Genomic DNA, 23,293 nt, shown 5'->3' with positions numbered 1-23,293 from the left:
TTGTTTAGCTGTTGTAAATAAATAGAAAATGATTAAATTCTCTGATTGTGAAATGTATTTTACAGTATGGCTTGACACTTTTCCAGAGAATTAATGAAAACCTGGGCTGCGGCTCTTTCTGTTTGGTCCAGGAAACATTGCTAGCACTAGGGCCATGTGGGACCTCCCCTTCTAAAAAGTTTCAGATTTTTTCACAACCCATTGTAAGTAATCAGGCAAATAGACTCTAGCAGTCATGCAGTAGACAGGCACTTCTTTCTCGGGGAGCCATGCACAGCCACTTACGAACATTCTAGCAAGCAGACAAGAAATCAAGGGATATTCTTTTGGCACAGATGGATAACAACTTTACAGGTTTTTGAATATACATAGGATAATTTTAGCTCGATGATTTGCAGATGACCTCAGCAAGAAGCCTTTTTTGTCATCCTTTCTCCATACCAAAACTGAATGTGCCTGTGGACGTACATGTTTTGCTGAGAGTTCAACAGGTGGTTTGATTTTACTGGTTAACTTGAGGGATCTGTAGCCATGACCTACATTGTATTTAAAGCTAGAACGGTGCCTTTTGTTTATGCAAGTTTACTATGTATAATGCTGAGAGTAGGACATGCTCAGGTGGCGTCACAGTCCCAGGATCAGACGCAAGGCCAGGACAGTGCTGCCCCTTGGAGCCAGGTCATCCAATGGGAAAACAATGGTCAGCGTTTTAGCCTGCTCAATAGCGGAGCAGAGTACGTTCCTGTTGGGGCGAGCTCTCAGGACAGGGGACCTCGTGTGGTTGTAGCTGATTCTGGAACCCGGCCCACGCGGCGACAAGGAGGTAATGTGCGGCGTCAAGCTCCTTCAAGGGGATCGTCGGATACTGTTCGTGGGCAGGCTAGGCATCCTTTCGGCTTTGGGCAAGTGCCTAATAACTGGAGACAGACTGCAGGTGGGACTGGGGCTGGCGGTACTTTCCAGGGATCTGCAAGTTCTCGGTTTAGGCCATCTACTGGATCGTCATCATCCTACAATGTTCAATCTTACCCACAGTACCCCTATCCGCCACAGCCGCCCTTTCAGCCGCTGCCGTTTGAACCTAGTTATGGGGACGTTCCTGTGAGGAGTTATGAACCACCTTTTCAACCTGTTGTGCCCGGTGGAGGCTATGGTACTGGAGGCGTTTATGGTGCTAACCAACCGCCAGTTCTTCCTGGTTCGCCATCAGATTTTTCAGAGGATGGCCTCAGGTATTACCCACCATATGGATCTGGACCGTTTCCCGCTGCAGCAGCACCTCGACCACCTCAGCCTCCACAACCTCCATTTTCAGATGGGTTAGACCACAGATACACACACAATCTTTATAATGGGAACTCTGGGCCTGTTGTGCCCAACCCTCCTGTCTCTGATGCAGCCCAGGCTTCTGAAAGCGTACCAGCTGGGCAACCACCAATAGGAAGCCCCCAGTATGAGCAGTTTCCACCATTTGCAAGGCCACCATTCGTTCAGCCAATTTCACCAGGAAGAAATTCTCCCAACTCTGCGCCTGAAAACCCATATGGGAATGTTTACCGGGCAGAACAGAGAGGTAATGTTATCTTTGTCTTGTTAAATATTCTCGTCAAGTATGTTTATTTTCTTAAACATATTCATTTTTTATCATTAGACTGGGAAAATAGTCCGAAAATAGTCTTGGAAACACAAAATTATTATCATTTTTTCTATTTTGAAATGATTCTCTCACATAGCAATAGCATGTGTTTTGGGTTATTGTTGAACATAAAATACCTGTTCAAGTCCCAAGGGAGTTCAAAGTCCCGTTCTAGTGTAATACATCATGTTTTTGTAACTCAAAGTAGATAACATTCTCTGCGTTCAACCATTTCTGTTTACAAAGCAAGCAAAGTCGACACAATCTAAATCATTCCAGATTATTGAAACCAGCTGTTGAGCCAGCACACAAGAACCTCTGTGTTTCTGTTCACTTCCAGACTGTGGCGTGCAGTTGAGTGAAGGTAGTGGTGACCTCATACAGGGACTTATGACTGAGTGGGAGCAGAGGTGTGTGTGTGTGTGTGTGTGTGTGTGTGTGTGGGAAGGAGGGGTTATCAGAGCTTGTAGAGGTACAGTAAAAACTGGAAAGTCCCGTTAACACATGGGGTGCATGTATATACATATATGTATAAGTTTGTATGTGTTAGGGTTAGGTAAATGTAGCCCAACAATGAACTCGACAGGAAATTAATGTGTTCATCATTTTAATGTAATTGCAATTTAATATACTAGTTTTTTGGGGTTCAGATGTATTTTTACAAAATAGTTCTCATAAATCAGGCTCTTTCATGTACCGGTAATGATATGTGCAGATTAGTTTGATATAAATAACAGTATTTTTCACTGATGATGGCAAAAAAGTCTTGATGTTATTTTTTCGAGATATAATTCTTTAACTTGGGTAATGTTATGGGTTTTAAAGAGAAATTTAGTTTATAACTTTGTTTATATACTACCTATATTCAAGGTTTGCATATTCTTAAGTTCTTACAATTTTGTCTTTGCATAAATCAATCACAGACATTTATTTAGCTGGAACTAATTTTCACATTGTGTAAACACTCATAATTAACTGCTCATAATTAGCACAGATGGACTAAATATTAGCACATCATTTGGAATTTCCTCATCATACATTTGCTGCACAATGCATTAAATCTGAAGGTCAATAATTAGAGTAGTTTGAGAGATGGTTTGCGTATGCCCTGTAGTTCTTCCAATGCTTCCTATACCAGATAAAAGTGTGAAAGTCCTGGTGAGATTCTGTATCTTTTCTCCATGGCCCACTTAGAGTGTAATGTGTGGCTTTGTCACATGCTGTTGGAAGCTGATCAGCTTTGGCTTCTCAATACACTTTATCCCTCAGAAAGAGACCCAATTTCACATTTCAAAAGATTAGGGCACTGAGAACAAAGCCTATCTGGAGAGGGAGCAGAGAAATGGAGTTGAGAGCAGAAAACCTCTGCTTCTCGCACACTGGCCTGCAGCGCTGACATGGTTTGTTCTGCCCTTCCCTGAGTCCTGTGTGTCCACTGGGAGAGCTATGTGCATGTTTACACAATCACTGGAAAGGTAAAGACCATTTAAACTGGGCAAGAGGAATCGCATACATGCTAAATCATGAGCAAATATTAAACCGGAAACTCGACCCCTTTCTTGGGTTTTGTAATTTTTAAACCTTTTTTTTTGGGCCTTTTTCTTCCTTAAAGGTCACTACATAAATGTTCTGCCTTTATTTGCGGCTCTTTGTTTTGTAAACATATGCTTTCCATGCTTCTCCAACTTTATGGTTCATAGTTTGTGAAGCGGAAATACACCACAGGAGTTGTTTAGCTTGATTGTCTGGCCTTGGCGACCTGAAGCAAAGTGAAGGGCAAACAAAAGCAGTGAGTCTTGCTGCCAGATTTTTTTTTGTGGGAATGGTTTGAATCACTTGAAGCACTTCAAGCATCCTTCATGTTGTGTCTCTTGCTCTTCGCGTTGACCTCAGGTTGTCTGCAGACTTGGTCAATGGTCCATTTTAAAAACAGCTTGTACAAACCCCATTTCCTGTTTAGCTAAATCTAAATCCAATTTATAACAGGAGCCTGCGAGCAAACAGTTTTCAAATGAGCCAGGTCGGATTAGCTATAATTCCACTTTTTAATCTTTTCCAGGTTTATAAATTAAATTAAAATTGCCTTCTCACAACTAGCTTAAGACACGTTGTTGATGGACATCCTTCCTTTATTGTTAATTCACCAAATTACTTGCACGTCGTTGAGCAGTAAGATTGGGACAAAGCAAGCGTTACCACATCAATGAGGTCACAGTTTTATCACTTTACACAACTGGCCTATGTTGTTTGTACTGTATCTGTGTAATGTCAGTTATGTAATTTTAATGCAGCTATACTATATTTTGCACACACACAAGTCAAGAATAACCCATTTGCTCTTTCACCTGAACTCAGCCTGACTCTATGACCCACAGAGCAGAAGCGCCTCATTAAAAGCTGTGATAATAATCTGGAATGCACAATACAGTAATTAGCGGCCATTAGCTTTCTCCACTGTGACCCAGTCTGGAACACTGGGGCCTGTTTTTGCTCTGAGGCCAATTTAAAGCTTCCATCAGCACCACTATAAATATCAAGCAATAAAACATGAAGACTAAAATGCACTTGACATTTTGTTTGCCAGGCTTTTATGGCAACATTTAATACACGGGAGAGAGGTCCAGAACATTTTAGATGCAAATCGATGCCCAATAAGCGAGAATTTACTCAATATTCTACTGTATCTTTTTAGTTAATTCACCATTACTGCACATTTATAAATAGTTGGTGAACATGGGAATATAACTATATCCTTATATTTCAGTAATGCATTAAAAAAGTAATATTGCAGACTTGTCCATCTCTGACTGTTTTGCAGGTTTGGCTGACCTAGTCCCTGATCCAAACTATGTTCAAGCTTCCACCTACATACAAAGAGCCCACATGTATTCTCTGCGATGTGCTGCTGAGGAAAAATGTCTTGCCAGGTAAATTAAACACATGAATATATGAATGAATGAATGAATGAATGAATACAGTTTATCCGGAAAATATTCACTTTCACACGTTTCACTTTTTCCACATTTTATGTTACAATCTTATCCCAAAATTGATTAAATTCCTTATTTGCCTCAACATTCTACGAACACTACCCCATAATGACAACTTGATAGAAGGTTGTTGTAAATCTTGTGAAAGATCTTGTGATCTTGTAAATTTATGAATAAAAAAAAGCACATGTGCATATCGTCCTTTTTCCACTGATCACCCTTGAGATGCTTCTACAACTTGACTGGAGTCCACCTCTGGTAAATTCAGTTGACTGGACATGATTTGGAAAAGCACACACCTGTCTATATAAGGTCCCACAGTTAACAGTGGGTACAATCTAAGACATGAAGTCCAAGGAACTGTCTGCAGACCTCAGAGACAGGATCGTATCAAGGCACAGATCTGGGGAAGGGAACAGAAACATGTCTTCAACATTGAAGGTTCTTATGAGCACAGTGGCCTCCATTATCTGTGAATGGAAATTGTTTGGAACCACAAAGTCTCTTCCTAGAGCTGACCAAACTGAGCATTCAGGGGAGAAGGGCCTTAGTCAGATGACTAAGAACCCAATGGTCCCATTGTGGAGAGAGGAGAACCTTCCAGAAGAACAACCATCTCTGCAGCACTCCACCAATCAGACCTCTGTGGTAGAACTGCCCAACGAAGCCACTCCTCAGTAAAAGCCACATGACAGCCTCCTGGAATTTGCAAAAAGGCCTCTGAAGGACTCTCAGATCATGAGAAGCAAAAATATCTGATGAAACATGTCTGATGAAACAAGGATTGAACTAGCAAGCGTCATGTCTGGAGGAAACCAGGCACCGCTCATCACCGGGCCAATACCATCCCTACAGTGAAGTGTGGTGGTGGCAGCATCATGCTGTGGGGAGGAACTGGGAGATGAATGCAGCAGTGTACAGAGACATGCTTGATGTAAACCTGCTCCAGAGCGCTCTGGACCTCAGACTAGAGTGAAGGTTTATCCACCAAAAAGACAAAGAAGGATAACTGTGACTCAGCCAGAGCCCAGACTTCTTAAACCCAATTGAAAATCTCTGGAGAGATCTGACATTGTGAACCGAGGCTCACCATCCAACCTGATGGAACTTGAGGGGTCTGCAAAGAAGAAAGTTAAAATTGGGATGTATTGCTCTCATTCCAATATTTCAGAGCAACAGGGCAGACCCAAAACATGTGATTGTGGTTTGCCTCTTACACCACAGTTTCTCCAACAGTTAGAATCTCCTTGTGAATAATGGGCAGTTTGACATGGTCTTTAAATTCCCTCCAAACATACGATCTCGTGGTTCTCCACTGAGATGTACAAATATTTCACCATTCTTTGTCCGTCAGAATAAAATTACCCTCTCATTAGGCCCGAGCGCCACAAGCTGGCGAGAGGCCTATTAATCTCGTAAGGCCGTGCGAAGCACGGCTGCGAAAGTGCGCGAAGCGCTCGCCCACTTCCAAACACTCACTAACGCACTCCTCCACTCATGCACGCCCCGTGCATACTAATTAGTTGTAGGAAAATGGAACATTACCGTTGTAAACGGGCGAAGCCCGTGCAAAAGTTCGCACTAAACGAGCACTTTACATTCCCATATAAAGCACTCATTTGCGCTAAGTAGCTCACGAATACGTTCCCCATCTCTTGCATGTTCCGTGCATATAAGCATGTAAGGCAAAAATTGAACATTATTACTGTATAGAGGGCCAAAAACACAAAGTGGGCGGAGCCCACTCAAAATTATCGAAAGTACCTGTCAGTGACCAGGGACCCACACCATGAGGTAGGAAAGCGCGAGCGCTTTCCGAAAATGTATAGTTTATGATATTTGAAAAATGGGAAACATTGTTTTCGCATCGGAATATTATTAGGCCCGAGCCCCAGCAGGGCGGAGGGCCTATTGCTCCCGCAACGCTGCCGAAGGCAGCATTGCAACTGTCTGACCAAACATGCGGGCGCAGCCCGCATGTTTGGTACCCCGTCGCCCCTGGCAAGTACAGTGAACTAGCCCATGCCGAAGGCATGGATCATGCATACTTACTCCTGCTATGACAGAAATAGTCAACAATGAGTGAATGGGCGTAGCCCATTCACTCATTGTTGACAACAGCAGCGCGAAGCGCTGCATTCCTCCAAAAACCCTCCTGGCATCGTCCCGTACGCGAGAATCCATGCCGCAGGCATGGGCCATGCTTGTATCTGCTCAAATCAATGGAAGTCTATGGGGAGTGGGCGGGGCATCCCGACGGAATAGGGAGTGACGAGCGCGTAAGCGCTCGTAATGATGATTCCACCCCATGACGGCATCGGGAAGGCTTAGAGCTTTCAAACGATGTATAATTTGTTGTTATAGTGGAAACGGCTATATTGTTTTTGCTAAAAATATTATTATTATTATTAGGCCCGAGCCCCAGCAGGGCGGAGGGCCTATTGCTCCCGCAACGCTGCCGAAGGCAGCGTTGCAACTGTCTTACCAAACATGCGGGCGCAGCCCGCATGTTTGGTGCCCCGTCGCCCCTGGCAAGTACAGTGAACTAGCCCATGCCGAAGGCATGGATCATGCATACTTACTCCTGCTATGACAGAAATAGTCAACAATTAGTGAATGGGCGTAGCCCATTCACTAATTGTTGACAACAGCAGCGCGAAGCGCTGCATTCCTCCAAAAACCCTTCTGGCATCGTCCCGTACGCGAGAATCCATGCCGCAGGCATGGGCCATGCTTGTATCTGCTCAAATCAATGGAAGTCTATGGGGAGTGGGCGGGGCATCTCGACGGAATAGGGACTGACGAGCGCGTAAGCGCTCGTAATGATGATTCCACCCCATGGCGGCATCGGGAAGGCTTAGAGCTTTCAAACGATGTATAATTTGTTGTTATAGTGAAAACGGCTATATTGTTTTTGCTAAAAATATTATTATTATTATTATTATTATTATTATTTTTCTTGTTCTTCTTCAGCGCTTTGATCTCTAATTTGACCCCCTGAACATGCTCAAAAACTCACCAAACTTTGCCCAAAATTCAGAATCGGCGAAAAATTTTATTTTTTCTGGGCCATTTTTTTTTCCGTTAAAAAATGGCGCGACAGCGCCACCGACAAAAGTCAAAATACATTGCGCCTATGGGAGACGCCCCGAGGTCAACTTTGGCGTAAAGCTACGAAATTCGGGACACGCATTCCTCTCGTGAGGATAAACAAAAAAAATCATTGTGGCCACGCCCCCAAACTTACCCTATGGCCGCCATCTTCCTTTGAAAATGAAAACAAGCTGAGTTAGCCATTTTGTTTACGTCAAACTTTGACGAACTCCTCCTAGGGCGTTTTGCCCACCGACTTCAAAATCGGCGTACGTCCTCTGGACAAGTGGGGCATCTAAAGTTATTCAATTTTTTGAGATACCTTTTACGGTCTGTGTGCGGCGCAGCCGCAAAGTTGGACAACTTATTTTGGAATATTGCAGGTCTAAAAATTGCTCCCATTTGATCAAAACCAGTCCGATTAGGACCAAATTTGAATCAGTTGTTAAACTTTCTAGTTTGGACCAGTTTAGGCTGACAAAATTGAAATGGCAGTGATAGCGCCCCCTACAGAGTGACCTTTAAATTAACATTGAAGGTCAAAAATTAGTTTTACCAAAATTGTCTAAACTTTACCCAAAATTCTATTTTGCCGTCCCGATCACAAAAGCCAATCACAAAAATGCCTAAATTTTTACGCCGTAGTCGTAGCGATGACAGAAACCTCCCATGTTATCCCTATGGGAAAACCACAAAATCTCTCAAATTACCACATTTTTATGTTTTACACTTTAACAAAGTCCTCCAAGTGCGTTTTGCCCACCAACCTCAAAATCGGTGTACGTCCTCTAGACAAGTGGTGTATCTAAAGTTATCCAAATTTTAAGGATAACTTTTACGGTCTTTGTGCGACGGAGCCGCAAACGTTTCCCAGAATTCTGACTATTTGGCCTTCAGAGTGGCCTATAAACAATAGAGTTTTTCCAAATGACATGATATTTTGAACAAAATTCTAATTTGCCATCCTGATCATAAAAGTATGAGAGCCAAAGTCATATTTTGTACGGCGTAACCGTAGCGATGACAGAAACATCCCATGTTATCCTTATGGGAAAATCGTAGAATCGCTCAAATCACCACATTTTTACGCTTCACACTTTAACAAACTCCTCCTAGGGCGATTGTCCGATCAAGTTCATATTTGGAGAATATCATCTACACAAGCGGGGCATCAAAACTTACCCATATTTTGATTCTAAGTGCTACGGTCTCTGTGTGGCGGACCCGCAAATATATGTCAGAAATGGGAAAACAGCGAAATCTCTAAAATCACCACATTTTTACGCTTCACACTTTAACGAACTCCTCCTAGGCCGATTGCCCGATCAAGCTCATATTTGGGGAAAATCATCTAAACAAACGGGGCATCAAAAGTTATCCATATTTTGATTTTAAGTGGTACGGTCTCTGTGCCGTGGAGCTGCAAATATACTGTCACAAATGGGAAAAACGCCAAATCCTTGAAATGTTCACATTTACGCTTCACACTTTAACAAACTCCTCCGTGGGCAATAGCTCGATCAAGCTTTACTTTGGGAAAAATCATCTACACAAGCGGCATCAAAAGTTATCCATATTTTTATTCCAAGTGCTACGGTCTCTGTGCGGCGGCGCAGCAAATTTGACTGACACTTGTGTTCATTTGCACTGGATTGGCCATGTCCAATGTGTCCCCGTCTGTCAAGTTCTTTTTTTATTCAACATACAATAAGGGCGCCATCTTTATCAAGTCGAAAGCGCAGAGTCGGAAGGCCGGCGGCCCGCGAGGGCCGTTGGATGCCGCTTGCGGCTTTAATTCTTTCTTTCTTTCTTCTTCTTCTCGGGACCAACCCCCCTATTTTTCACCCAGTGAACATTGACGAAAAGTCACAAAAATTTGCACGCCTCTAAAAATCGTGCCTCTCTACATTCTGGCTATTTCCCTTTTCTAAAATTAAAAAAATTGGCGCGTCAGCGCCCCCAAATGTACCAAAAATGCATTGAGAGATGGGAAATGACCCAAAAAAAATCTGATCGTAGAATCATGAAATTTGGCGCAGAGGTAGATGGTGACAAGAGAAGTAAAAAATATTATTACGGCAACGCCGTCCGCCCAACCAAATGTCGGCCATATTGCTTCAAAAATGGCTGAACATGACTTCGGAGTTTTTCCAAACGTCGTACTTTTACGAACTCCTCCCAGGGCGTTGGCCCTAAAAAGCTGAAATTTGGTGAAAATGCTACTGAGGAGTGGGACATCAAAAGTTATCCAAATTACATTGATACCTCTCACGGTCTCTGTGCGGCGAAGCCGCAAACTGTAGCTAGAATTTCAGAAATCTCCCATATTTAAAATTTCTGCCGTTTGCGCAGATAAAGTCCGAATTGCGTCAAATTAGAATCAGTTGTTAAACTCTTTGCCCTAAACCTACTTGAAGTGAAATAAATTCATTTGGCGCCACAGCGCCCCCTACAGATTTTATATGGAGGTTAAATGTTTAGTTTTGCGAAATTATATGAAATTTGACACACAACTCAATTTTAGCATCCCCATCAAAAAAGTCAATGACTCATGTCATAATTGTTATGGCGTTGCCGTAACGATGACCGAAACCTTTCATGTTATTCCAATGGGGAAATCGCCAGAACATGTTTACACTTTAGACTTTCACAAACTCCTCCCAGGGCGTCAGCCCTATTAACCTGAAATTTGGTGAGACTCATCTTCAAGACCATCAAAAGTTATCCACATTTTCATTCAAAGAGTCACGGTGTCTGTGCGGCAAAGCCGCACATTTTGCCAAGAATTCAAAATAAAATTGCTTTTTGATGGTAAAACAAAGGGGAGAAGATGTGACAGCGTCACAGATTCAGCAGTAGGCGTAATAAAAGGACAATTGGGGCGCGTTAGCGCCCCCTCCTCTTGCGGCGTGGCGGCGGTGTGGCGGCGGCGTGGCGGCGGCGTGGCGAGGGCCGATCATTGCCGCTTGCGGCTATATTTCCCATTTATTTTCTATGTAATTGCGGTTGTCCAAATTGTTAATACATTTGTATAATTTAGATATTATTCCCCTTTATAAGCTGTAATCAATATCAGGGGGCTAGTGTGGTCTTTGTCTAAGTTAATTTCCTGGTTTTAACATCTTATCTGTAAAAACCTATAGAAGTCCTTATCTTTTACAATCTGGTGTAAAACCTTTCTTCCTTTTGTAATCCAGACTTTAAATCTCAAATATGTGCTGTTAGGTGCAAAACCTCGGTTATAAAACAACCATCTTAAGATTTTAACCTCTTTGTTTAGTTTAAATGTTTGATTAGTTATTTTCCGGTCGCAAGCACAGTTTTCAGACGAGGAACTCTTGAGAGTGTTTCATTCCACTCATCAAACAGCCAGTTAGAGATGTCTAAGAACCTTCTTTCAAGTTGTCATTATGGGGTATTATTTGTAGAATAGTGCAAATAATTAATTTAATACATTTTGGAATAAGGCTGTAAAATAACAAAATGTGGAAAAAGTGATGCACTGTAAATGTCCCAGACAATATTACAAATATCCATTGCTACTCTTGAAGACTATCATTATTGGAGTTGTATCCCTTGCACAACATAGTAATGATACTTTATTGACTTTTTCCACACATGGCCTCTTATACAAGATTGCATGATGAAATCATAAATACAATATAGCCGACATGACATATTTTTTATAACTGCTGATGATTTTGCCGTAAAGGCCCCATACTAGCTTAATCAGTGCCTGCTCTTTAGCGCCCATGTAATAACGCAATTTGACACAAGATGATATGGAAGATATGGAAGATAAGGAAATCAAATAAAAAGCACACTATCCAAAGAAAAGGAAAATCTATGGTACAGTGTTTCCTCTTGTCTTGTTTTTATTGGCTGATGATGTCCCTATGCCCTTCTCCTGGACCCTCTGCCTCTCTCTGAGGACACCTCTAAATTGACGGTGAATTGATGGAGGAGCTATGTCCCCACAGCTCCTCAGTTTGCCCTCTTCTCATCACCAGCACAGCAATCGCTCAAAGCCCTTCATATCCTGTCTAAGTTTGCAGCAATCACCAACAGATGGGCTGGTGTAATTTGCCATACACTCCAATGTCAACACCAGCTACAGTGGTAGTTCTGTGAACCCCCAAAACAAATTGTACAACACCTTACTGACTCTGCTCACTTCCTTCCTGTGTTTTGGAGACATAATTCTCCTATGGGAATGACATTTTTTTTCCCCCCTGCTGTTCTCATTTTCAGTATACTGCATAAACTGACTCGAAATACTTCGTATTTCGAGTCATGTGGGGCCCCAGCCCTTTTAGGCAATCTCCAACTCTCAAATCAAATCTCTAAATTAATTCATTTTCAAAAGTTATAGTTAGTTCATCTGAAGGTTTGTAAGAATGTAACCGTGACATTGACATTGACACTTTACCAACTATTATGAATATGAAATATGCAAATTATGCAAAACCATAAATAGGTGGAGACACTAGATATGATTGTTTTAGATCTATGTAGTTATGTGTTAGGGTTAAAGTTTATACTAAGATGATTTTATTAGTGAAATTATGAAATATGTGCGTGCAACAACCAGAAGCAGGAGAGGTCAGTGGTGGGGTCCAGCACAGGGCAATAGCTGACGTCTGCAGAAGGTCATCTCTGGAGAAGTCAGGCTGCTCAGCAACAGATGAGAGCCACGGTGATCTGAATTCTGTCTGGCTCTGAGGCTCTCCTCCAGTGACGAGAAAGCAGTTGCACTGATCCACAGATGAGGCCAGTTGAAGATCGTCCTTGATCCAAATTGTTGTTGACTTGGAAAGTTGCAAAAAGTCTGTTGCATTTAAAGCAAAAATCCCGTCCAAAGACGGGCACAGAATTACTTGAGGGAGAGAGTAAAGTTAGCTTCCATGGGTGTTGTCCTCTCTGGATTGTCTTTGTCTCCTAGCTTAGATTATCTGTCTACACAGGGACACTGTCCTTGCACCTGTGGTCCTCAAAGACCTGGGTGGAACTAAATGTAACAGGCCTGTGCAGTTTTAGTTTAGGCGAGAATGCAGAATAACATAAACATTATGCACAGTAAATCATGTGGACAAAAGGTGATTATTTAACAAAACAGCATAGTCTTTTGGCTGAGTTTTAGCTTTCATTTTGGGAAAGTAAATGGCTCTTGAGAGCTCTTGAAAGCAGTCATTTTAGGAAAAGTTTATTCCAGCTTTCAAAGCACAAAGCATCTGCTTGTGGCAGAGACATCATCAAACCTCCGATGGTGTGTGTACCTCCAAAAATGGATGGTGAGCTGTCCATCTAGCAACAAAAAGCCTTGATGACCTGTCACCATGGCAAAGCTCATTCAGTCATCTGTAGGTCATTTACATATGTGTAAACATACGCTCTGCCCAAGATGGCTTAATACAATGGCATGTCTTCTTTAATATGTGACAATATTGTATATTGAACCGACACCTTAACGTGGTGGAGGGGTTTGAGTGCCCGAATGATCCCGGGAGCTATGTTGTCGGGGGCTTCAAGCCCCTGGTAGGGTCTCCCAAGGCAAACAGGTCCTAGGTGACGGGTCAGACAAAGATCGGTTCAGAAGCCCATTATGATGACAAAAAGAACAAGGCCGTTTACGTCGCCCGGATCGGCGTCACCGGGGCCCCATCCTGGAGCCAGGCCTGGGATGGGTGCTCGATGGCGAGCGCCTGGTGGCTGGGTCTTACCCCACGGGGCCCGGCCGGGCACAGCCCGAAAGAGCGACGTGGGGCCGCCCTCCCGTGGGCCCACTACCCGCAGGAGGATCCATAAGGGGCCGGTGCAGAGAGATCTGGGCGCCAGGAAAGAGCCTGAGCTTGTGCGGGGGTTGAGCGATACCGACTAGATATAGTTGGCCTCACCTCCACGCACAGTTTGGGCTCTGGAACCCATCTCCTCGAGAGGGGCTGGACGCTCCACTTCTCTGGTGTTGCCCGCGGCGAGAGGCGGCGGGCTTGTGTGGGCTTGCTTATAGACCCCCAGCTCAGCCGCCACGTGTTGGAGTTCACCCCAGTGAACGAGAGGGTCGCTTCCCTCCGCCTTCAGGTGGGGGACAGGTCTCTCACTGTTGTGGTGGCCTACGGGCCAAACAGCAGTGCAGAGTACCCGGCCTTCTTGGAGTCCTTGGGAGGGGTACTGGACAGTGCACCGACCGGGGACTCCGTTGTTCTACTGGGGGACTTCAACGCCCACTTGGGCAATGACAGTGACACCTGGAGAGGGGTGATCGGGAAGAACGGCTTCCCCGATCTGAACCCGAGCTGTGTTCAGTTATTGGACTTCTGTGCTAGCCACGGATTGTCCATAACGAACACCATGTTCAAGCACAAGGGTGTTCATCAGTGCACATGGCACCAGGACACCCTAGGCCGGAGGTCAATGATCGACTTTGTTGTCGTGTCATCTGACCTCCGGCCGCGTGTCTTGGACACTCGGGTGAAGAGAGGGGCAGAGTTGTCAACCGAACACCACCTGGTGGTGAGTTGGATCCGCTGGCGGAGGAGGAAGCCGGACAGACTTGGCAGACCCAAGCGCATTGTGAGGGTCTGTTGGGACCGTCTTGTGGAGCCCTCTGTCAGTAGGGTATTCAACTCGCACCTCCGGGAGAGCTTCTCCCATGTCCTGGGGGAGGTTGGGGACATTGAGTCCGAGTGGACCATGTTCTCCGCCTCCATTGTTGATGCGGCTGCTCGGAGCTGTGGTCGCAAGGTCTCCGGTGCCTATCGTGACGGCAACCCCCGAACCCGGTGGTGGACACCGAAAGTAAGGGATGCCGTCAGACTGAAGCAGGAGGCCTATTAGGCCACTCTGGCTTGTAGGTCTCCTGAGGTCATCGACAGGTATCGGCAGGCCAAGCGAGCCGCAGTTCGAGCTGTCACAGAGCCAAAAACCCGGGCCTGGGAGGAGTTCGGGGAGGCCAAGGAGGAGGACTATCGGTCGGCTCCAAAGAAATTCTGGCAAACCGTCCGGCGCCTCAGGAGGGGGAAGCAGTGCCTCACCAACACCGTTTACGGTGCGGGTGGAGGCCTGCTGACCTCGACTGGGGATGTCGTCGGACGGTGGAAGGAATACTTTGAGGACCTCCTTAATCCCTCAGTCACGTCTTCCAAAGAGGGAAGTAGAGACCGGGGACTCTGAGGCTGGCTCATCCATCACCCAAGCTGAAGTCACTAAGGTTGTTCGCAAACTCCTCGGTGGCAGGGCTCCGGGGGTGGATGAGATCCGCCCTGAGTACCTAAAGTCTCTGGATGTTGTAGGACTGTCTTGGCTGACACGTCTCTGCAACATCGCGTGGCGTTCGGGGACCGTGCCTCTGGACTGGCAGACCAGGGTTGTGGTCCCTCTGTTCAAGAACGGGGACCGGAGGGTGTGTTCCAACTACAGAGGGATCACACTCCTCAGCCTCCCGGGTAAGGTCTATTCCAAGGTACTGGAGAGGAGAATCCGACCGATAGTCGAACCTCAGATTCAGGAGGAGCAGAGTGGTTTTCGTCCCGGTCGTGGAACACTGGACCATTTCTATACCCTCCATCGGGTGCTCGAGGGTTCATGGGAGTTTGCCCAACCAGTCCACATGTGCTTTGTGGATCTGGAGAAGGCTTTCGACCGTGTCCCTCGGGGTGTCCTTTGGGGGGTGCTCCAGGAGTACGGGGTCCGGGGCCCTTTGCTCAGGGCTGTCCGGTCCCTGTATGACCGGAGCAGGAGCTGTGTTCGCATTGCCGGCAGTAAGTCAGACCTGTTCCCAGTGCATGTTGGACTCCGCCAGGGCTGCCCTTTGTCACCGGTTCTGTTCATAATTTTTATGGACAGAATTTCTAGGCGCAGTCAGGGGTTGGAGGGTGTCCGGTTTGGGGACCACAGGATTCCATCTCTGCTGTTTGCAGACAATGTTGTCCTGATGGCTCCATCAAACCCGGACCTGCAACATGCACTGGGACCGTTTGCAGCCGAGTGTGAAGCGGCTGGGATGAGAATCAACACCTCCAAATCCGAGGCCATGGTTCTCGACCGGAAAAAGGTGTCTTGCCCTCTTTGGAGGGTGGGGAGTCCTTACTTGAACTCCTACCCAAGTGGAAGAGTTCAAGTATCTCGGGGTCTTGTTTACGAGTGAGGGAAGGATGGAGCGTGAGATCGACAGGCGGATCGGTGCAGCGGCTGCAGTGATGCAGTCGCTGCATCGGACCGTTGTGGTAAAGAGGGAGCTGAGCCGAAAGGCAAAGCTCTCTATTTACCGGTCGGTCTACGTTCCTACCCTCACCTATGGTCATGAGCTTTGGGTAGTGACCGAAAGAACAAGATCGCGAATACAAGCGGTCGAAATGAGTTTCCTCCGCCGTGTGGCTGGGCGCTCCCTTAGAGATAAGGTGAGGAGCTCGGCCACACGGGGGGAGCTCGGAGTAGAGCCGCTGCTCCTCCACGTCGAGAGGAGCCAGCTGAGGTGGCTCGGGCATCTGTTCCGGATGCCTCCTGGGCGCCTCCCTCGGGAGGTGTTTCAGGCATGTCCCACCGGGAAGAGGCCCCGGGGAAGACCCAGGACACGCTGGAGAGACTATGTCTCTCGGCTGGCCTGGGAACGCCTCGGGATCCCCCCGGAGGAGTTAGAGGAAGTGTCTGGAGAGTAGGAAGTCTGGGAGTCCCTGCTCAGACTGCTGCCCCCGCGACCCGGCCCCGGATAAAGTGGAAGAAGATGGATGGATGGATGGATGGATGTTTATCAATTTATTGTGAATCATGTCTGTTGTTTAAATGTGCAATTAAAATAAATTGTGATCCTGTGAAACCTGTTTTAGCTCCGCCTACAGCTCTGAGACATCCGACTATGACCTAAGGGTTCTGCTGCGTTTCCCCCAGAGGGTGAAGAATCGAGGCACTGCTGACTTCATGCCTAACAGACCACGACATACATGGGAGTGGCACAGCTGTCATCAGTAAGTCTATAATATGGAGCAGATCCTGGACCTAATCAGCTCAACCTGCTTTATTAGTTACACTCAGCTGTAACCATGGAACCATTTTAGTGGCCTGTGTGTAGCCTGATGTTATCTCAAAGGAATGCATATCTGGATGTTTAGTGGTTCTATTTGTCTTATGTGCTCTGACTAGAGTAAGAAAGTGAATCCAAGGATTTGGTACCATGACACAGGTTTATCAAGCTATTATTTTTGTATTGATCTTTCAATGACCCGAACAAACAGACTCAGACAAGATAGAGTGGTCTTAATATAATATTATTATATAATGATGTATGGTATGGTTGTATTGGTCGTAGTAAGCTACTGTAGTAGCCACAGCTGTCCTGGGGCAGACTGGAGGGGGACTTCCAATCTGCGGCATCTGCCCCTCCGACCACCACCAATCATTCACCCGCTTACACGTGAAGTGTCTTGCCTAAGGAGACAACAGCAGTTTGCACAGAGACTGTGGAACCTGATTTTCACAATGTTTCCCATCCAAGGTCTAACCAGGCCTAACTTAGCTTCAAAGATGAGCTCGGGCATTGACAAGACGGTGCAGCCGAATGCAACTCTCCACAGGTACATTTTAGATTAAAGTACAGTAGATCCCTATTTTATTGTGTATATTGAGCCTTTTTAAAGCAAAGGTGACTCATACAACAGTCTGCCCCCACTATAGACTAATGTGAAATATTTCACTTGTACCAGCGCCAAAAGGACCGGTGTTATTTCAGTGGAGCCGTTGCTCGTACCGGCGCACCAGGCCTTGTTGCTCCATCCTCATCTTAGAGGAATGTGAGCTGAGGGTTGGGAGATTGGCAGTGTTGTAGCTGTCTGATATCAGTCTACATTTACACTGTGGTTCCCAAGAGGCGCCAGGCCAAGGCAATCATTCCGCTGGATGTGAGATCACAATGACAAATCAATCTGATTTTTACTCTGTCAATCGCATCACACAACCGCTAAGTATGATGACAACAATATGGTTCTTCATGAGAACACGGGTGTCAAAGGGGAAATAACTTCTACTTTTGGCCTACATTCTGCCCAGTAAGATTTAAGATTAACAGTATTGCTTTCCATTCCATCCACAAGAGTTTTCATTTAGTCTATTGTCCAGTGTGTATCTAACAATTTGTTACATCTCTATTACATTTTCATTTAATTTTTTTATTTTTACTTTTGCTTTATGCCCCATCACGCAAGAAAGGTATTGTTACTGCTTTTAGTCAAGACAATACCTTTTTACTTTGAGGCTCTGTGTAGAAGGATTGTCCAAAACTCAATTCCCAGATAGTAATCGATACTAAATTAATATTCATTTGACCTTTCCTGAATAGTTCTAGAATGCTCTTGGTCTTCATCAGAACAAGAACAATGCCACATGATAATGTTAAAGAAACTTCTATTGTTGCCAAAAGTGCCAAAAATATTTTTTTTTATTGTTAATTACAGTTGTTTTTTTTATTATTTGTGATTAAAATTCTGTATCAAGTTTTGAGTTGTGACTGTTTGTCAAATACAGTTTAAAATTCTAATATTATGACAAAAGTGTGTCAGAAGAATGTTTAAGATTAAATCTTAATTAAATTAAGATTAAAAAAAGAGATTTTAAATTAAAAAGATTATTACATTACAACCATTACAACATAATATTTCATGACTATAACAATTTTCCTCGTTCATCTTAAGGTTTATTGTTTGAAATGGAACTTAAATCTGAAAAATGTGTTGCATGGTACTTTTCTATAAACTATATAATACTAATCTCAGAACCCTTTAATGGGAGTTCTTATATTCCACATGTTGATGGAAACAAGTCAACAAGTCTAAGTTATTTAGTGTGTAGTAGTTATGTAGTAATGTAGTGTGTAGTACACAGACCGTGTATTTCAAACACGTCTGACATACCTTTTTCCACCATCCAATAGATGAAAATGGACTGCCTGTGGAAACTACCTCTTTCCATTCCATGTCATCCTTGTATTTTTAATGGCTTTTCGACAAAAACAAGTTTTTTCATGTTGTAATCTGGGTCATGACGTAAGGCACAAAAACAGTTTTTAAAATTTTACTTGGACCCTTGTCACTACCTTGTCAAAGTATTTAACTTTGTTAGCAAAATAATTTGTAAGACTTTTCCTTTTTGTGTATTGTTAATACCGTTACATATGAAATATCCAATTTAGATGTATTATATGCTGACTTTACCGTCCTATAAAGCTCAGACATATTTAGTATTAATATATATATTTATAAATATTATGAAGAAAATGTCATGAGCTTCAACTTTCTCTCACAGAAAGCACCTCCCGTCCCTCTGCAGAAAGGAGATAATTAACAGCATGCATACATCATTAAAGCTGTGATGTCTTGCTTCAGCGGTATTTTATTGTTGTTATTAATTAGCTCTCATTGTCCCTTTAACCTTTATAATGTGTTCAGTTATGTGCCACACCATCACATCCATTAACACGTGTTAACAGATGAGGTCAGCCAACTGAATACCATATAATGCATTTTGTGACTTTGTCATTTTCTTGTTCTAGAAAACATTGTGACCAAACCCAAACTGACCCTTTTGTGCTGTTCTGTCAGACACTATCACAGTATGGACGAATTCAGCCACTATGATTTACTGGAAGTCAGCACTGGGCGCAAAGTGGCCGAGGGACACAAGGCCAGCTTCTGTCTGGAGGACACTACTTGTGACTTTGGACATCTGAAACGATACGCATGCACAGCTCACACTCAGGTAAAGCCATCACTACCAATGAATTACACTGTGTGCTTTTCCAATAGTGTATTCAATCTGCTTTATGCTGCAGAGGCAATGTGTATGTTATGAAACATTTGCTGTGAATAAGTCAATGTCATTATTAATTTGTTTTCATCTAGGGCCTGAGTCCAGGTTGTTATGACACATACAATGCTGATATCGACTGTCAGTGGATTGATATAACAGATGTTCAGCCTGGAAACTACATACTAAAGGTAGGAGCCAGATGGATGTTTGGAATAACTTTGTGGACTGAAACGGGGTCATTAAATCAAATCGATCTGGCTTCTGCAGTAATGATGAGGTTACTAAAGTTTTAAAATGTGAGGATCTCCTGAGATGTTCTGGTTCTTCCGTGACTTCGCTGCTGCTTTCTCATCCATCCCAATGAACAGTGCATATTTGATTCAGTCAATGCAAGTGTGAGCTGCACATAAATCACATCAAACGTGCTGCAACTCTTGTACTTGCACTAAAAATATTATACTGAACGATTCTCAAACAGCTGAAGTGAAGCTGTTCCAGAATCCAGGTGGAGCACATTTAAAACATACCTCTTCACCCAAGCCTATGACCTCCCCTACCCCTAGCCTCCTCTACCCCATTGCCTACTCTTCTACCCCCTGTTACATCCCCATCTTTTTCTCTCTACTTCTTCTGTCTTGTTCATTTTATCCGTATATTAATGTGTTCTGTATGTGTTGTCCCCCCTGTCTGTAAATACCCCCCCCCCCTTTTTATTATGTTCAGCGTCTTTGGGTCACTGAAAAGCGCTATATAAATAAAAGTTATTATTATTATTATTATTTACTTGGAATGATCATCAATACACATACCGTATATTCATTCAAAGATATTGTTTGTGCTTGTAAAGCTTCAGGTCAATCCCAAATTCTTGGTGAGGGAATCCGACTATACCAACAATGTGGTCCGATGTAACATTCACTACACAGGACGTTTTGTCAGGACAACCAACTGCAAGCTCTCCCAGTAAGTGAAGAAACATCCTCAGTGTTTTTCATGTCAAGGTTTTAATGCTTTTTCAAAAGTAAACCACTAAACAGGGATTTTCTAAATGTTCTTTTTATGAAGAGTCTTACAGTATTTTGATATTCTCAGTATACTTAATGGGGTTGAACATGAAATATATAATGATCTATTGAGTTATGGGCTCATTTTCACTGAAGATTAATAGTCACTAAGACTTTCATATCCCTCCTCATAAGCAGACATAAGGGGTTTGAGTTTTAAAATTGCACCATTAGGAGTTACTGTATACCAGTTGCACTCAGAGGCACTTTATTTGCCTCTTGAAGACAAGCTCTTGGGCAAAGCATCATTAGGTTCAAATGCCTATGCGCAATATGGTCTGCAGATAAGTCAAAGACGTGAAATGTCACCTATTTATTGAAAGATACAGAATGAGGCTTCAACCATCGCTGTTAAAAGGGACCTTTAATGATCTTACAGCAGTGTTTTCTTATCATTCGTTTACTCAGAGTCATGCATGTTTGAGTAATCCTGTATTGTCCTGCAACTGAGGGTGGAATACAAGCCCCTAATCTCCCCCACATCCTTGTACTTTGTTGTGATTATTTGAAAAAGTAAGACTTCGAGTGATAAATGCTGGATTCAGAATTGTCACGTTGCCACAAAATTTATAAAAACATGTAAATGAAAATCTACTGCTTATTAAAGGCGCTGTACCTGATTTATACTGTCTTAAAATGTGAAAAATAAAGATAGTTCAATTTAAACTCTTCGCAATAGTCCACATGTGTCGCTCACTTACCTAATCCATTCCCATCATCCTGAATATTCACCGTGGCGAGTTTAAAGCTAACAGAACGCTCTGTAAATAGATGCAGAGAAAGCGCTGTGTCACTTCTCCCCCGAACAGATGCTTTTACAGTACATCTGTCCTGCGGCAAAACAGATTTGACTTTATAACATGCAAAAAATTAGGTACAGGCTCTTTAAGTCATTTGACCTGTTTCTATTATTAAGTCTTTTTAGCTCAATATTGCAGTTTACTGTGAAGAAAATGTAAAATGATTATCTACGCATACAGTTCAATACTAAATACCTGACAAAAAGCAGGATATGTCTCCTCCAAAATGTGTCTTTCTATTTCATATTGTTCCGTTCATATGTATTGATTCTTTTTTGTGTTTGTGTGTTGCAGGTCTTGATTGTGCACTGAAGGTTTGGTGCACAGCGTTATTATTAGTCCACTGTAATGTGAATGGTTCTTCATTAGTCATAATTATGGGTGATGTTCTTTTTCACAGTTTTTTTGTACTGTTTTGTATCTGTAGCAATGAGCAATGGCTCCAGTGGCACTGATACGTGTGTGTTTATGTGCGTTTGACCACCACACACACACACACACACACACACACACATAACTATTATACGTATATACTGCATAATGGACAATACATAGCAATATTCCAATAATAACCCACAGTTCACATCCCTGCAAGGTATTTGGTTATTTTGTCCCTAGTCGCTCGGTTCCATGTGCAGAAACATCAGTGACTTGTAAAAAAGGTGTTTACTGTGATGGCACACAGTAACAAACATGTATGCCTCCCCCACTGTGCAGCTCTGTGTGAATTATAAATAAAGCATGAAATACTGCCTGTGCTAAAATGAGCGGCTTTAGACAAGTCAGGGTTCAGCTGCGGTCCAACTAATAAACAAAATTAGACATCCAAGTTGTTCTTGTGCATTCATGTGTGCAAAATCGACACCCACTGACTCAGAAGAACAATACTATTCTCCTCCACGGCTTCTCTAGTTTTCTGTCTCTGAAGTTATTTTTCAGGCTCTTCTGTTCAGTGTTGTGTTAAAAGACTTGCACGAATCAACCAGTTGTTTTTGTGTTTGCCGAGTTGCTTTAAAGTGCATATGACAGGCTGCAGTTTAAAAAAGTATATTTAAGATTTTGCTTAAGATTTTACCTGGTTTGAGCGTTATGGTGAAGTTTACAGTTTAACTTTGGACATAAGCAGCAGATGGGACATATGTAGAGGTCATTTCATAACTTTTTACAGCAAAGACATTGTAAACATGGGCTAAAGCGTGTCTAATTTACCCAATAGCTATTATTTGACAACTAAAACACTTAAACTCTGTGAAAATTGTTAACCTTTGTGTGTTAATTGCATTTTTATGGACATTTCTGTATTGATGATGAAGCTCTGCCCTTCTTCTTCTCGCATTCGTCAACTTTTTACGTTCAAAATGTCTTCACAAATTGTTACTACTTGACTTGTGTAAAAGTAAGTTAGTATGTATATTTACAGGTACTACCCCACCAACCAAGGTAATGATAATAAAAAACGACAACGACATGTTTACCCGTCATATGCACTTTACATTTCCCATTATGTAAAGTCAACATGAAGTTTGTCTCCACCGCTGTCCCATGAAGCCTTCCATAATGTCACGCTATCATTTGGCCTTTTGTTTCAGTTTAAATAGCAACTGAATGTCAAACTGGCGCTGTTGTTTTGTGGGGAAAGATGACTCACAAAAGATCTGCAGTTTGAGCTTCGTGTCCGCGGTGCCTCAGGCTATTTTTTGCAGTGACCAGCGGCACGGGTCAAATGGCACATACATATCTATAGCCTTTGCACAATTTAAATATGCACACTCCAATGCTGCAACTTCAAATATTACACTTTTTTTTTAGGGCTATTTGGTGTACACACACAACTTTTTAAGAACGTGCGAAATCTGAACTTATTTGATTTCTGTGGAGAAGTCTATTTCACTTGTTGTATTAATAAAAAAAGCATAT

At 43.3% G+C, this 23,293-nt stretch overlaps 1 protein-coding gene across 1 annotated transcript; it reads left to right on the top strand.

Annotated features, from left to right (window-relative positions):
• Positions 1-224: 224 nt before the first annotated feature.
• Positions 225-22,205, top strand: loxl1 (lysyl oxidase-like 1). Its single transcript, XM_072465366.1, has 7 exons — positions 225-1,573; positions 4,455-4,563; positions 16,542-16,679; positions 19,305-19,461; positions 19,605-19,700; positions 20,360-20,475; positions 21,671-22,205. Exons 1-7 carry the CDS (start codon positions 532-534, stop codon positions 21,675-21,677), a joined length of 1,665 nt encoding a protein of 554 aa, XP_072321467.1. The 5' UTR covers positions 225-531; the 3' UTR covers positions 21,678-22,205.
• Positions 22,206-23,293: the final 1,088 nt, after the last annotated feature.

Source organism: Eucyclogobius newberryi, unplaced genomic scaffold (genome assembly GCF_026437365.1).
Source record: "Eucyclogobius newberryi isolate DKJ021-1_F unplaced genomic scaffold, fEucNew1.0.hap1 SCAF_5, whole genome shotgun sequence".
NCBI lineage: Eukaryota > Metazoa > Chordata > Actinopteri > Gobiiformes > Gobiidae > Eucyclogobius > Eucyclogobius newberryi.
Note: the sequence above shows the minus strand (reverse complement) of the source record. Positions and strands in the feature narration are given on the sequence as shown.

What these genes read in the sequence shown, in the direction of transcription:
- loxl1 (XM_072465366.1), top strand. Translation starts at nt 532, where the DNA reads ATGACCTACATTGTATTTAAAGCTAGAACGGTGCCTTTTGTTTATGCA. An exon ending in GAGGAAAAATGTCTTGCCAG is followed by an intron (nt 4,564 to 16,541) that starts GTAAATTAAACA and finishes AACCTGTTTTAG; the next exon opens with CTCCGCCTACAGCTCTGAGA. An exon ending in CTGGAAACTACATACTAAAG is followed by an intron (nt 19,701 to 20,359) that starts GTAGGAGCCAGA and finishes GTGCTTGTAAAG; the next exon opens with CTTCAGGTCAATCCCAAATT.